Here is a 15,905-nt window from a genome sequence, read left to right as displayed (position 1 = left end):
AAAGCGGAACAGCAGAATTAGAGGCAAAACAAAAGGTCAGGGAAGACATCAAAACACAAGTTCAGGAAACCCTGTAGGAAAGTTATGAAGAGGGAGGTAAGAATTACAGGTTACATAGATACTCTGTATGTGATCAGCAGAACTAGAGAGGCAGCCGGAGTGAGGTGGAGGGAAGACTGGATGGATGGAGTTGACAGGGGATAGGAAAAAATACAGGACCAGGGGGACAAGGTGAAAAGATGCAAGGGTAAAACATTGTGTGTTGTCTTGTTACGCGTTTAGTGCTCCATATGCAATATTTGGGAGAGGATGGCTGACATCTGCTACAAAACCACTCAGTCATGAAGGGGAGAGGGAAGCAAAATGGCAGCTGGCATGGACAAAGAAAAAGAGAAGGGATGGTGGCTGGGGTTTAAAGAAGAAAAGGAAAGTTCTACAGTGTCCTTTGTCTCTCATCCTCTAAGTGCTGCAAGGAAAAAAAAAAAATTCTCCCATTTGCTTATTCTCCTCTATTCTGTTACTTACATTTTACAAACAAATAAAAAAAGATCCCATAGCTGTACAAACACTTGGCCCAAGTGAACACATTTCATCACTGCTATTCCCTCATCCAGGTCCCCTTATTGCTTCTAGACCACGCCCAAGGGCCTTAAGGCTGGGGAACATTCACGCCCCAGGAATGAGGATCACCATCTGGAGACCCTGACAGTTTCTCTGGACATCTGTAGGGTCCTCAAACGATTCAGAGTTGCACCTACGTCTAGACACTGCCAGATTTAATAATGTAAGCAATTTATTACACAAGGCAAGTTTAGGAACTGATTTCTAAACCTATCCCACTAAAACTAAAGAAAACCAAATCTCAGAAAATCTGATGGGTTTGACCCAGGAAGAGGAGTGCTTTAAGTGAGGCCATCCAGTGAACACATGGAGGAGTATTTCCAAAGCAGAGTTGCAGTGTGCTTCTCAAGACAGTTCTACTGCACGTGCAGAAAGTCAACACTTGCCTTCTGCTCCATGAGCAGCCTGTGAGCTGCTTCAATGTCTGGGGCCATGAAGCGATCCTTCATCCAAGGCCTGTAACAAGACACATTGTGAACATTGGTCAAATATTAACCACCACCAGCCAGTCTCCAGCTGCAATAACCTCTGATCTTACCTCACAACAGAGCGTACGAGGTCATAGACCTTCTCCAATGGGGTTGTTGTCCTCAAAGGGCGCAGGAATTCAATGCCCTGGCAGGCTGCGAGCAGCTCAATAGCCAGAACTAGGTAATCAGAACAGCAAGAGGGATTTTTTCTAAGTACAGATCAAGGCGAGGTTTCCCTTATAAAGCTATCCCTGGAGTTTGTTCTGGCCAATATGACATGTTTTCAGGCAAGGTGAAAAGACTGGTTGATCCACACACCTCAGAGGGGCAGCCCAGCAGCAGGATCATTTTATGGATGGTGTTGGGGTTAGTATCCAGCATTTTAGCAAGCAGATTTTGGGTTCTCTGCCATACAGACCTTTCAGGATGCCAGGAACTCCTGGTCACCACAGCCTTAAATGCATAGTTATCTCTTCCAGAGCATCCCGAATACCCAAAATACTGGCTATCATAAACCAGAAAACCTCTTTAGGACTGAGAAGAAAGGGACCTGAGCTATAAAAGAAAGTTCTGACTTGGAAGAGCCCAGTAAAATTACAGAGCTTTGGAAGAGAATCTTCTGTCTGGAGAAGTTTGCATTGTATCTGCCCACCTCACACTTGATCGTTATTAGCATTAATTCCTCATTTTCATGAGCCGAGGAATTGAGTGAACCAAGTGGATCTAGGATACACTGTTTCTCAGCACACTGTCAAAACACATGGTTCCTCAAACTCATTTATCTGCACACAAAAAATGTAAGTCTTCAGAGCACTCAGACGTACAAACTTAAGTGGGCGAGTGCTTTCAGTATTTGTGTGCCGTGTATTACTCTGCTCTCCTACCAACAGCTAACACCTGTATCTAAGCACACCATCTGCCAAATAAATAAATAAAAAGCACGAGAGCAATCTGTCCTTCTAAGCAAGAGGAGAAAACTTTGCTGAGTGTCCTGCAGTAAGCAGTTCTGTCTGACAAGAAACACTTAGTGGTAGATTTACCACATTTCTGTTCAAAAGATCAAACTGCTTCTAAAAGTAGGTACTTAAAACAGTAATTATTAGATAGTTCTTTCATGTGCATTAACTCCTTTTTTCTTAAAATACATCTAAAAATAATGGCACTAATATCTTCATCTAGTTACATACATAAGGTCTGTCTGGAAATGAGCAATTTAGTTTTACCTTGTTCCACGTGTTCAATAACTCTCAAAGCTTTTCTTGCAGCCCATCCTCCCATGGAGACATGGTCCTCCGTGGCAGCACTGGTTGAGAGAGAATCCACGGAAGAGGGGTGGCACAAGGCTTTGTTCTCAGAAACTGCAAAAATCCAGTGCAATGAATGTAGGACAGAATGGGCACGAGACAGCAGAAGCAATGGTCAACCTGGAGCAAAGAGCCTGTCCACCACCTCAGGTTCAACTATTGATGCATTTTTGAAAAAGGAGCAATGTTTTTACCTGGACTGAATAATTTGTAATAAACATTTGAAAACTACCATTACCTCTGAAAACAGTAACCACTATCATTTTATAGATGCAAATATTAACCAAATACAGAAAGACCGCTCACTCCTCCCTCTGCAGTTGGGGTTGCTCTGGCTCACAGGCGTGATGGAAACTGAAGAGCGGACAGAATAACTGAAATAGAAGCCTGGTCTCGCCTGTTACTTCAAGGCAACTCTCTTGGTTCCCTCTGTTTTTGGTCACAGATACTGCCCCTACCCTGGGGCTCTCTTCAAGAAGAGAGCTAGAGCTCAGCATCTGGTCTCTTCTTATCGGAGCTGAGACACTTGCTGCAGAACTTGCTCCAGGAAGATGCTGTGGGGGTGCAATACAAACCTCTCCCACCCTCCTCACCTGGGTAGGAGGCTGCCCAAGTCCCTCCTCCAGGCACACACACCCTTGAGGGTGGGCGCACTCCAGCTTTGACAGCTGGGTGTGAGGCCTGGAACAAGTCTCTTAAACTGCACCGAAAAGTGAGGGTAATTTGGCTGCAAAAAGGGCTGTAGACACCATCTGATGACAATCTGAGGTTGAGAATTGCTCCTTAGAAGAGGAGAAACGAAGCCTGCTTTCCAAGTGCTCTGGCTGCACACAGACCTTTTCTTTCAGAAGCCCAGCAGGATGCTGCATAACACCCTTGCCAAATTAGGGGCTTCAGAAAAGCAACAAGAGCAACAGAGATGTGGTGACACCAATTGCATTTAGGCTGGAGTGAGACGGTCCAGGGCCAGAGCCCAGCTGGCGCATTCAGGCAGGAAACAGCAGATCCCAGAGAGGCTGCACGTGGCTACTGCAAACAGTTCTGTCTGGCAGGCACAGTGCTACCAGAGAGGAAGGGAGAGACGCGTCTAGCGGCATGGAGAAGCATTTGCAAATTTTTTGCAGCTTTATCTGTTAACCCTGGGAGCGAACAACATCAGCTGGTACACAAACACCTTAGAAACTGGATAGTGACTTTAAAAATATAAGTAATACCTTGTTAAAAAAAACCCAAAACCCAACAACAAAAACTCAGACTTCCATTTTTCAATAAATTCCTGGTATTTTGACCAGGGAAAGACGGTGTTAACCCATGGACTCCTGATGTCAGCACATGCTGAGTTAGGAGGCAGGACTGACATTTTAATTCCACACAGCAGAGACCGTAAACTCTTCTGAATCTCTTGCTCCAGAATGCAGAAACGAGCTGCAAGCCAAGCAACAGCTAAGGCCTGGAGCCATCCTAAACTCGGCCCAGCCAAAACCAAAAGCTTCCAGCCTTCAATCAAGGTGAGCACTTCAGCTCCTTTTCCAGCCCTGCTTCCCAAGACAGCCTCTAGGCAGGGTTCCATTATTATACTGATTTAGTTTGTTGACTTTTTTTTTCTGCAGGATGCTTATCTACATATTTATCTGACACCCTCTGTTCCTTTGTCAGTTTGCATGCCTTATAACTGACTCTTTACTCATAGTTTATCTTCACGTTGGCTTGTGTTTTCCTGAACCTATGAACTGTAATAACCCAGCAGGCTTCTTGTTGCCTTAGTCCTGAGTAATTGAGGAAAAATGTACTAATGCCTATTTTTAGCATGCTCCTCTGATAACCAGCCCTGGGAACTCCAGTCTCCCGAGGACTGTGGAGACTGATAATGATGTATACAGACCTGTCAAACGGAGACACAAAGTACAAAGGATATCCGGCTCAGCTTCAAGGCAGGTGGTGTCCCCATGCTGGTGAGAAGTGAGGAACAGAGGTATCCCCTGCTTACAAACGGTAACTATGCAAGCAGAGGTTCTGGGTTCAGCGGAGAGGCTCAGACAGATGTATGTTTGTTGCCTGCAGTGTTTTCTGTTAATTACAGTCCTATCTGAACTGATTTGCAGGCTCCTGGGTAGGCAGCTGTCACTGATTTCAACCAGAGCTCTTACTGTGGTCACAGTAAATCAGAGCACTCCCTGCCAATCTCATACAGATGCAAGCAGGTGAGCATTCCCACCAAAGTCCACCTAAGGGTTTGCATGCTCAGAGCACTAAACATGCCCATGAGTCTGTGCAGAATAAAGAACCTTGAGCTGAAAGAATTGCAGCTGTACTCAGTGCTCAAACTTTGCACCCAGACAGCACAAAGCACGTTAAGAAGAGATGGAAAGTTATCAAATTATAACTGCCTCGATATAAATTGGTTTTTCTAGCTTGCTGTCTTTATGATATTGCTCAAGCACTCACCCAGAGCAGCTGCTGTGCAGTGTGCAATCATGAAGCCAGAGTTCAGACCTCCTTCAGTGACTAAAAATGCAGGCAGTTCGCTGAGTGAAGGGTTGCAGAGCCTCTCAATTCTTCTTTCACTAATTGCAGCAAGTTCATGCACACCAATTGCCAAATAGTCCAGAGCCTATAAAAAAAGATGCCATGAAACCAAGTGACAGTAAAAAAATGACCCAAAGGAACCAAAACGGAAACAATTTTTTTTTCCTCCAGATGCTTGATTACCTTTGCAGGATATTCACCATGAAAGTTTCCTCCAGAAATGGTCTCTGTTCTTTCAGCAAACACCATCTTTAAGGAGAAGTTAAGGCACAAACACAAGTGAAATTCAGTTTACATGACAGATATATGTCAGTATTCCAAATATCTTAACTGAAGGGATGTTTGTGCTAATAAGCTCTTATTTGCAAGCACATCATATTACATCCACGTTGTCACATTTCAGAAAATCAAGACCCAATCTCCATTCTCCAAACTTGTAGACAGTTTTGACATGTATTTTTCCAAATAGACTACATAAAATAACATCTTTGATTAGGGATGTGGAAGGGTGCAAAGAAACACATATGTTTGGATCCTAGTGTAGTTTCTCAGTTCCTTGGTAGATTTTTTCCACGGCAGATTACAAGCAGTAATGCTTAATATATTGATCTGATATTATACTGCTGAGGGGAATCCAGCCTTGTTCAGTGCTGGTGCAAGAACTGTGCACAGAGTTTACCAGGCTGAGCCATGGTGAGGCTTACCAGCCATGTGCCCTTTGTCTGCCTTCTCTCACTGTGTGAAAATTTTGCTCCACAGTGCAAGTTTCACTCATGCTGTACCAACAAATGTTGCATAGAACTCACCATCTATCTCTGTCCATCTGGTTGCCAAGTCCCATCTGTCTACCTATCCGATATAAACATACAGAATCTCATCTAGGAAACATCTAACGTGCACTAAACCATATGCATATGTGCTTTCTGTGCCACAACACATGCTTGCATGCACCAGTGTAGACATAGGGAAAGGAAGACAGGTTGCTGTTGCAACCAATGGCCCTTATTGACTAAAGTCAGGTTGGTTTTTTTTTTTACCTCTATGCATAGAATTACATAGAAGAAAAGGATGAAAAAGTCTGAGCAAAATTTTACGTAGAAATAATCAAAAAGATACAGGGTTGTCTGTGGCACTATTGATTTCAGTCGTCACGATGTCCTTCACAAAAGCAATTGTATCATTTACAATTCCATGGACCTAGGAAAAAAAAATACATTAGTACCTAAGCTTCGTATCTACACTTAGTTCATCCTCAGGGTCCTGACTAAGCTGCAGGTACCCACTCAAGGGTGCCTCTCAAGACTCAAGGTGGTCTTGGATTTGCTCTTAAAATCAGGAGTGTCACTGTGGAAGAATGCCCATCCTAGACACCCCAAAGACCCTATTACGGCTGTATGGCTGAAAGAGTAATCCAAAAGTGTCATTCTTTTCTTGATGGGTTGGTTTACCCTAAATGAAGGTAAGATACTTATTCAGTGACAGAAGTGTTAATAGAGGACAAATAGCCTTACAAAGCTCCCACAGAAAACAAAACCTCTCCTTAATCAAGTACCATTAATTCCACAGTTTAATAGCTTTGCTCATGTTAAAACTTACAGGACTGAGTTCTTCCAGTATGGCTGAGATACCACACTCCAGCTGCTTGTGGAAACACCTTTCCCCAGTTCACTGTCTTAGCATAAATGCAGAAGAAAAGCCCTACAAAGCCTATGAGCATGGAAAACAGCACCTTCCCCCACTTCCAACACTTGGCCTTTTCCAGATCTGGACACAGCTTTGTTAGATGCTGCCTGATGGGTGCAGGAGTGGGATCAGTGAATTACATGCCCCCATTAACACTAACTTTGAAGTGAGGGAGATGTACAATAAAACTGCTTCCTCTAATGGGGTCAGACAGCAAATAATTGACAAAACTTCTGAGGTGGGAACTTCGCCATCACTTATCTATTACTATGAAAGGGAATAAAAGTTGTTTCTTACCTGAGGGCAGCAGCGCATTGTATATGCATCCTGAACTCGGTCACAGAATCTATGGCTCTCTAGAAGGAACAAGGGAGGTAAAAAACAAATATTCCTCACACAAAAGCATATGGGCTACTCTTAAAGGAACCAGCTTGTCCTGGCAACCTGAGAGGGTGAAGATTGTTCACCTGCTATTTCTGATGGATGATGGTCAGAATCTAGAAGGGACCTGAATCGAAACGCCACTTCAACCTGCCCTCGATGTGGGCGCACTGCATGGATATCTAGTAAAACAAGTTAGACTGTTAGGTTTTGCCTCTCTTGTCAACAGCTGTTAAGCAGACAAGAAAGGCCCAGTACCCACCAGTATCAAAAGCCCTTGTTGTACCCTTCAAGACTTCAAGTGTAAGGGCAGCGATTATGTCAGCTTGTCTAGCTATGGCACCAGCCCTTTCAACTGCTTCACATCCCAGCGAGGTGATCATTTGTGTCCCGTTGATGAGAGCCAGACCCTTCAAAGGCAGAGCAGATGTTAAGCAAATTCATTGCAGCTATTTCACGTGCTGTGATAATTCCGCATCTCTGTGACAATTCTCCTTCTCATATGAATGAGTTAAAGACCTTTGCTCATCTTCCTGGGTCATCCTGAAATCATAAAATACGCAGCTTGACTGTGCATCTTTGCTACGTAAATTGCCAATGTTCACGATCCTACAAAATAGCTATAGAACACCCTTGGAGCTCCAGTAGTTCCAAGCAGGAGGTTTATTTTGTGTTGTTTCAATCTTAAGCAAGCAAAGTACACGAAATATTTATTCTTTTCTAGTCCTTTGGAAGTGGAATGATATTTTTATTAATTTCTTCCTAAGTTACTAGTTAAACCAAAGAAATTATGAGCATAGGTGATGCAAAACCCAATCATAATGCGGAAGTAGAGAATTAAAACAGAATTAGAAATTATAAGTGCTTTAAAAAATTCGTTGAGCTCAGTTAAAACTAGCTTCACGTTTGTTCTGAACAAACATGAGGCCCATGGGAGCCTCCATTTTAGAAGACACTGGATTTGGCTTCTTGCTCCTGGTGCTGCCGAGCCCCCTTATCAGAGGGCTCCACAGCCCTCCAGTTTGTTGTGTTCTCATGTACACTTCAACACTTAGACTGAGGTTCATCTCACCTAGTTCTAATGATCTAAAAGATAGATTAAGTCAGTCATCCAAGCTCCCGTTACAGTCAAAGGGCAGACAGGTACCTCAAGAGAGCTTTTCAGACAGCTGTTTTGGGATGACATAAAGCGTTTTCAGAAGATGCCTGTCTCTCTCTACTGACCACAGAACCAATCTAAACATCATATTTGGGTCTGACATTTCATGTCAAGTAGGACGACACTAGGTCCTGCTCCTGATAATATTTCATTAATATCCTTTTGGAACTTGATTTAAAATGACTGTTATTTAATTTCATGCTTAAATTGTAAGTATAAAGCAACTAGTGATTGGCTTGTTTTTCATTGGCTGGCACCATTATACTTTATTACCTCTTTTGGTTTTAAGGTAATTGGTCTCAGACCATGGGCTTCCAGGACCTGTGAAGGAGTAATTAAGGTAATTAATGAAAAATGTTTTCAGTTATTCAATCACCAAAACATTTAAATCTTAAAACTTTCCATAAATAAAAATATTAACAAATTCCTTAAGTGATAGAAGAAAAAGAGCTTTATATCACAAACTTTAAAATTTTTTTTCCCCCCCGGGCTAAATAAAGGACAGCATTTTTGGGCTTCCAAACTAGCACCTCATTTCCCAGTGACAGTAAAAGAAGGTAGTAGAAGCACTGAAGCCAGTTACTGTCACAGCCCATTAACATCTACTGTGTATTAGGCCTATGGGAAGAGTAACAGAAAGCTGAAAACGTCTTGGGAAGGTAGTTCTGTCTACACCCTTGCCTCACAGCAGATTTGGCTTGGCATAAACTGTTCCTTTATAAATGATTCCCTAGCTCTTTCTATACAAAAATCTCCAATGACAGGAATAATTCTACTCAGCTTATTCTACACGTGTCTGTTTTGTAGGGCAATCGCTCTTGTGGGAAATGGAGGAGTAGTCTAACCTTCACTGTGATCAGAGTCCTCTCAAGCTTTCCAACTGAAAAGGCAACACATCTCAGAGCTGTACAACTGTACCTTCTGGTCCCAAAGATCCAGGACACGCTGGCCTGCTTCCTCCCCACTCCTCTCCCTGAATCATTCTCAGTACTTCTCCAGCCTACAGTGATGGCACAGCTCTCAATCCATGAATAAATCTGGTTTCAAATACTGATGGATAGGAGCAATTGGTGTGGCAGAATAAACTACCATGAAAGACTTTGGAGATATTAGACACTAGATCAATCTGCTGATGTATTAGTAACAGAATAACAATTAAAAACTAATTCCATTGTAAAGCTATCATCTTATAAAGGAGGATGCTATAAAGAATCCTTGTAACTAGCTAATTTATCAAAAACGAAATGTCCAAAACTATGTTTTCACTTAAAGCCATTATAAAATCAGTAGAAATTTTACTGTTAAGTTCCTGCCTCCAAAAATCTCCAGTTACTCTCAGCATTTGAAGTTTTGAACTTGAAGGTGATCTTGGATTTGTTGGAACAGCGCTGATGCTCATGGAGCTTAAGATGTAGTAATTATTCCTTCATAGCTGGTATCATATCCATTTTCTCTTTTCAGATCCTAAATGATGTCGTTGTAGTATTGCAATATTGTACTGTATATTTTATGATATACAATACAATAAAACCGCATAATATTTCTTTAGGACTTAATAACATGCTGCATGTTTCTATCTGCTCAAGTGACATGCGGGTCAGTTATTCCATTCTCATAGAACCACCTTACTCAATGTAGAGGAGGAGCTGCTAAAGGCAACCTAGTCCCATTCAAACTCGTGCAAAAAAAAAACCAACAGACTTTTACATGTTATTAATCTGAGCAAAATTTCTCTTCCTCTCAAGGCCACAGCAATTTGGCAAATGAACCAGCAAGCAGAAAAAAAAGCAATTAGCTGCATGAATCTTACATATTTAGCATCAGCCCAGCCACTCTTTGGGGACCACATCTTTCCCTCTCCAATTAATCCCAGAGCAAGATGAGAGAGGGGGGCCAAGTCGCCGCTGGCTCCAACTGTTCCTTTCTCTGGGATATAAGGCAGGCAGGATGCTAAGAAGAAAACAAACGTGACTCCTATTAGAGCTTCCCCTTGATACACTCCTTGGAAAAGAGAGAAGCTGGCACCTGAGGGTGGTCACGTAACATCCTGCAATCACTATCAATAGCACCAACAGGACTACTCTTGTTGCAGACAGGGATTTGACCCAGCAGACAGGCTAGCTGCAGTTTGTAAAGAAATCAATCCCCTTCTGCATTTAGTTTTGGACTGTGTGGGACCACAGCCCAGGTTGATTGTCTCTAAAGCTAGACAGGTAAAATATCACTACTCTCAGCTCTTCATCACAGGGTGACCACCTGGGGTGGACAAAGCTACCTCTTTACTTCTCACTCCATTAAACGTTGAGTTACTCCTAGAAACCATCTTTGAGCCCTCTTCCCTCCTTCCTAGTCCTCTGAGCACCGAATGGGTGGAAATGAAGAAATGGAGCCCAGGGAACTGAGAAAAAGCAGGGAATGGACCAGTCTGTTTCTCTTCCTGTGCAGAGCTGAACACTGAATTGCAGCTCCTTCTACCCACTATGGGAAGAGAAGGGTGTAACAGAGGGCAGCACAAAGCCCATATTCTTTGGGCCTCAGGTATATGGACATGACTCTTCTCTCATACACGTGGTCCATAGTCTTTGAATAATCTTCCAATGCACAGTTTAGAAAAAAAAGAGAAGAAAAGTTGAACCTAACAGAAAAAAGGTACTCTTTGCTCATCACTGGTGTGCCTCACCAGAGGAACCATCAATGGACATCTGCTAATGAACAGCACAGCCACCCCTTTGGTTTCTCTGCTGCAGCATCTCGCAAGGTCACCCAGCTTTAACTGATTTGACAGCCACGGCCATGTGAGTTGCTGACCAGCTGTGCACTTCTGCGCAGCTGCCTTGTAGCCCTGGCTTACATACACTTGCATAGGTCTCGGGGGGTCCTCTCACAAAACCAGGTACTGTTTAAGCAGGTCTGCTTGACAATCACCAACACGTGCAGTTTTCTATACAGTAACAGCTCCCCCCCCCAAAACCCCCAAATCCCTAAAGATGGTGGCACACACATCAGCATGCACTTGACAGGACAAAAGTCAGAGACTTGAGGCTTTGTAGAAGAGCTCACAGAGTCATTCTCTTGGTCAAGCTTAGTCTTGAACTAATTACCTAACATGTCAGAAGCTTATTTCCCAAATTTCTGCCTGTTACACCTCTTTCTCTTGGTCTCATGTTTCATACTCCAGGTTCTTCAACAGAGGAATGGTTCTCCAGTTGTGAGCTTGAACAGCCAAGCTCTGGTCCTGATCTCTCACATTAACAGAGTTGAAAGTCCAACATCCATAGCCTGACCCATGGAGCTACACCCTTTAACAAAACAGTTAGAAAGGGGGAAAAAAAAGAAAAAAGAAAAGAAGGAAATGGGGATTTTCTTTAAACAGCTTTTTACCATTAAATGCTTCGATAACTTGCTGGAGCGTTTCTAGGGATATTCCACTGTATCCTTTTGCTAGGACATTGATTCTCAGCGCCAACAGCATGCGAGATCTCTCTGGGCTCAAAGGTTTCCCCACACCTGAAACAGTAACCCTCTTGGTCACCAACCCAGTAGGAACAGTGGTATAAAAGGGAAACATTAAGTGATTTCTTGTTACCTGCAGAATGCGAACGAACCAAGTTCACTTGAAGCTCCCTGAGAAATAAATTAAAAAAAAAAAGTAAAAAAACCCAAATAAGTCTCATCAGGTTTTCTTTTGCACAACACAGATGGAAATACTGAAGTTGCCCTCTCATCCATCCCCAGAGTATAAATGCACAGGGCTTCTCCTCCTCCCTTCCTGAAAGGGAAGGGCAGAGAAAGCCATACACACAACTTACCTCAGCTTACTGTTTGGGATGACAGTCCTGGCAAACTTCCCAAACCCCGTGGTGATTCCATAAACAACTGCAAGAAATGTACACTGCTGGTTCAGGAGGGAAACCTGATGAAGTTTTCTAAAAAATTAACAGCTAGAGACAAAAATACTCACCCGTCTGTTCCTTTACAATCCTTTCAATCACTTCTCGTGATTGATTGACTTTAGCTTCAGCTTCAGGTGTGAGCTAAAAAGATGAGTAGTTTAAATATTAGTTTATCTATCACTATTTAAATTTAACTGTAGAAAGATAAACATGTAATTTTTAGCTGCTTTGGTTCAGAATCTTTACCTTTATCTTGTAGAGCCCCTTTCCTAAATTGACCAAGTCCTCCGTTGTTAAGCTGTTGCCATCTAAAGAAATATACTACACCAAAGAACCACCTTTTAGTTTGGGTTACATATCATATAAAGTTGCTTAATAACATAAATTTTAAAAAATGCAGTCAAAATCAGCAGTGACAGGAAGCTTGCTCATGGTCATTCATAAGACAGGAACTCATTAACAAAAACGTAAGAAGGACATTATAATTTAATTAATGCTAAACCCAGCCAAACTCACAGCCCCTACTCTGGCGAATGCTGCAGCAGCTGAACTCTCAGCATGCTGTGGTGATTTGTTACTGAGTTGTAAATATCATTGGCAATTCCTACCTGTTCTGGTTCTCGATATTTGCTGTATCTGAAAGTTCTGTAAAGGAAAATAAAGGGCAGACAGGATTTCACAGGTAGAGAATGTCTGATTACAGCTGGCAATGTGTTTTAAGATTGAAGGAGCTCTAAAAGAATGGAGAAATCTAGAAAATGGTAAATCTGGCATTAAAAAAAGTTCACAAAGCACTCAAAAAAGGATACAAATGAACTCCTTCTGGCTGAGATGGTATGAAATCTGGAGACATTATATCTCCTTCTATAACTAGAAGAAACATGCAGAATAAACACAAACGGGTTTAAACGTACAAACAGTCATTCTTTACAATGCACAGCAGTAAGAACTCTAATTTGCAGTTATCAGCCCCATATTTGTATACTTCTAGGAAAATAACAAGGAAGTATGCATTTATTTAAGGTACTTTAAAGGCAAAAGCAAAACAGCCCTACCCAAAAATATACTATATATGACATCATAGACAGATGGTGTATATAGAATCCTGCACCTTCTAAACTCTATATAGTTCTGTTGCTTAAAACCAAATATTCTAAAAGCACTTTGGCATTTTTCCATGGAAATCACAGACACTACCTCAAACGCAATTTTTGATAAAGTAGGCCAGTTTGCTGACTCAGATGCCAACACGGTCACACTGCTTAAGGTTTTCCTTACCAACTTCAACAAATTCATTGTCCTCTAAAGCATCCTCCACTGTATCATCAAGATCCAGCAAGCCAAGTCCCTTGCACCTTCGAATGTAAAATTTTACTCCTTCCACTGAGGCAAATCCTCCGTTGTCAGGTTTGTTTTTCATGTATCGTCTCACAGCTTCCTTTCCCAGCCACCTAATTGTGTTGGTGCTGTTTAGGCATGGCACCGCCAGCCACTCTCCTCGGACATGCACCGTGTATCTCGGCATGTTTTCTCACCAAAATTGTCCCTTGACTGTGAAGGACTGCAGCGTGCAGCAGCCTTACATCTACTGTGCAATAGCCTGAAGACCAGTGCCTAGCTGAAGTCCAGTGTTGCAATCAGAGGGAGGCAGAAATCCACCCCCAAAATCCCCACCTTTGTAAATACATGAGATCAATACATTCATCTGACTTCATCCAATGAAACCAAGCCCAGGGAGCACACCCGTTTTATGGAAAGGCACCCCGCTCCCAACTATTGCCACAGAATTTTTTTTCCAAAGATCACACTGGGAATACAGAAATGAAAATTCAGGAGCTGGAGCTTATGTGCCAAGAACAGATAAATAAATTAGACTAAGCTAGAATGAAACTGTCCTAAAAACTCAAGGGTTTAACAACAGAGCTGTCACCTGGCAGTAGATGACAGTAACGAAAACCTCCATGAGGGACAGGGCTGGAAGACAGTCACCCCATTCTTATGGGTTGGTCACGGCTGCTAGGATTGAAAGGAGATTGTATTATACCACTTTTACATCTCTACCCAGAGCAGGATAAAAAACAGCAATAGAGGAAACAAGCCTGCTTTGCTCATTCCCATGCCCAAGTTTGAGAACTTATGAGGAAAATGTTCATGAATTTCCATGTTGCTGTAACACGTAGCAACAAATATTAGGCCACATCTGCACATCACCAAGCCTGGTGCTGCCATACCATGCTCCACTTGCAGGCAGATGCACACAGAAAAGATGTGGAGAAATACCTATTAGAGATGGTGCTAAAATCAAGTTTAGCAATAACCATGTCTACCCAGCAGCTGAAAAAGACCTTTGTCTTCAAAGACAAAACAATAACAACTCCTGGAGTCCATGACACACACAATAGGGTTCCTAGACAAAGGGATTACTATGAAGTGCACTTACCTGGGGCTGTTATTGTGGGGAAGTTTAACTTGAGACCCACCAGTGGGAGTCCCTCTGTGGCAGACACTGCCCCTGCAAAGCAGGACAAACCTAGTGAAAGCCATGCCTGCCACTAGCTTTTCTTCCTAGCTCTGACAGCAAAAAACCAGAATTATTTGGCAGCAGGAACTCCAACTGCCAAACACTGTATATAATATCTGGGAGTTTCTGACAAAACGTTACCCCAAAGCTAGTAAGATGGAAATTTTTTCTTCTAAATCAAAGAACAGGAGTTTTTAGTGCAATCCGATAGCTGGAACCAGAACCTGCTAACACCAGATACACCCCTCCTCCTACTGGAGCCTTGCTTCAGAGGATCTCCATTCATTCACGTGACATTGTAGAAGCCCGATTAGATTTTGGAAGTGAATGAAAGGAACTGTGTAAATTTTTAACCTGAAATACGGAAAAATTCTCTTCAGTGAGTTTTCCAGCAGAAGTTACAACCCGTCTTTCAGAGCAGTAGCAAGAAGAGAATGAATGGCTCATTAGGTCCTTAACACAAGAAAGCCCCCAAGTTCTTTACCTGTAACGAAATGTCACTACTTTGGTTCCAGAAAAGCCAATATTTTACTGTGTTTATTAAAAGCTGAGTGGCACAATATTCATAGAAAGAATGTAAAGTGATATTTAAGCCTCAGTCACCTAGGCGTTAATTTTTCTATAACTTTTATTTAAACTACTTAGACGAACATAGGTTAAAGTTGAATGGAAGAACTCAGGATGCCTTGAATCAAACACATCCAACAGGATATGTTTATGCCTTAATTTATATTAGAGCTGCCAGCATGAAAAGATGCATCTCCTGGTGAAGTATGTAACTTCATCTACTTGGAAGTTTATACAGACCAAATTCAGAGCAGAAATAAATTGATTCATAAGCTCTCCACTCCCACTCTATGTGCTATTATTAAATCCAAATCTTTTGTCATGATTTACATTTGGTATCTTCCTCCTCTAAAAGAGCACTTTTTTTTTTTGTTACTCCTCTCTACGGGGTTACCTCCATGTCAACAGGTTTAATTTATGCTAAGAGATCACCTTCTGGAAAAGCAGTTCTTAGGAAACTCACTTCAAAAAAACACCTGTAGATGTCAGTATGCACAACAGTTTCACCTAAAACAGCGACTTCAAGTGCTGCAACAATGGGAAGAGAAAGAGCCCTCTGATTGTTTTTAAACTTATCTCCAAGTTGTTACTTTAGCGTAAGGGGAAGCGCCCAAAACTGGTTAGAAAATGCAAGTATTAAAAAAACTCAATCCAGGGAAGGAAAGACTTGGGCTTTAGTCCCCCTTGCATGGCAAGATATTAAATCTGGAAATTGGTAGAAATTCCAGGTTTGCTTAAAAATGAAAACAAGGAAGTATTTCAGACAACTCCATTCAGACA

At 42.1% G+C, this 15,905-nt stretch overlaps 1 protein-coding gene across 1 annotated transcript; it reads right to left on the bottom strand.

The window, feature by feature from the left end:
- Nucleotides 1–1,155: 1,155 nt before the first annotated feature.
- On the bottom strand, nucleotides 1,156–13,568 carry HAL (histidine ammonia-lyase). Its single transcript, XM_010139865.1, has 18 exons — nucleotides 13,316–13,568; nucleotides 12,847–12,907; nucleotides 12,646–12,673; nucleotides 12,284–12,358; nucleotides 12,106–12,178; nucleotides 11,954–12,020; nucleotides 11,731–11,768; nucleotides 11,526–11,651; nucleotides 9,955–10,094; nucleotides 8,418–8,465; nucleotides 7,248–7,395; nucleotides 7,072–7,167; nucleotides 6,902–6,960; nucleotides 6,038–6,118; nucleotides 5,105–5,170; nucleotides 4,841–5,006; nucleotides 2,315–2,449; nucleotides 1,156–1,268 (listed from the first exon to the last, which is right to left on the bottom strand). Exons 1-18 carry the CDS (start codon nucleotides 13,560–13,562, stop codon nucleotides 1,156–1,158), a joined length of 1,767 nt encoding a protein of 588 aa, XP_010138167.1. The 5' UTR covers nucleotides 13,563–13,568.
- Nucleotides 13,569–15,905: the final 2,337 nt, after the last annotated feature.

The sequence above is a fragment of the Buceros rhinoceros genome, unplaced genomic scaffold (genome assembly GCF_000710305.1).
Source record: "Buceros rhinoceros silvestris isolate BGI_N320 unplaced genomic scaffold, ASM71030v1 scaffold23367, whole genome shotgun sequence".
NCBI classification, from domain to species: domain Eukaryota; kingdom Metazoa; phylum Chordata; class Aves; order Bucerotiformes; family Bucerotidae; genus Buceros; species Buceros rhinoceros.
This window is presented reverse-complemented; position numbering and strand designations above follow the sequence as displayed.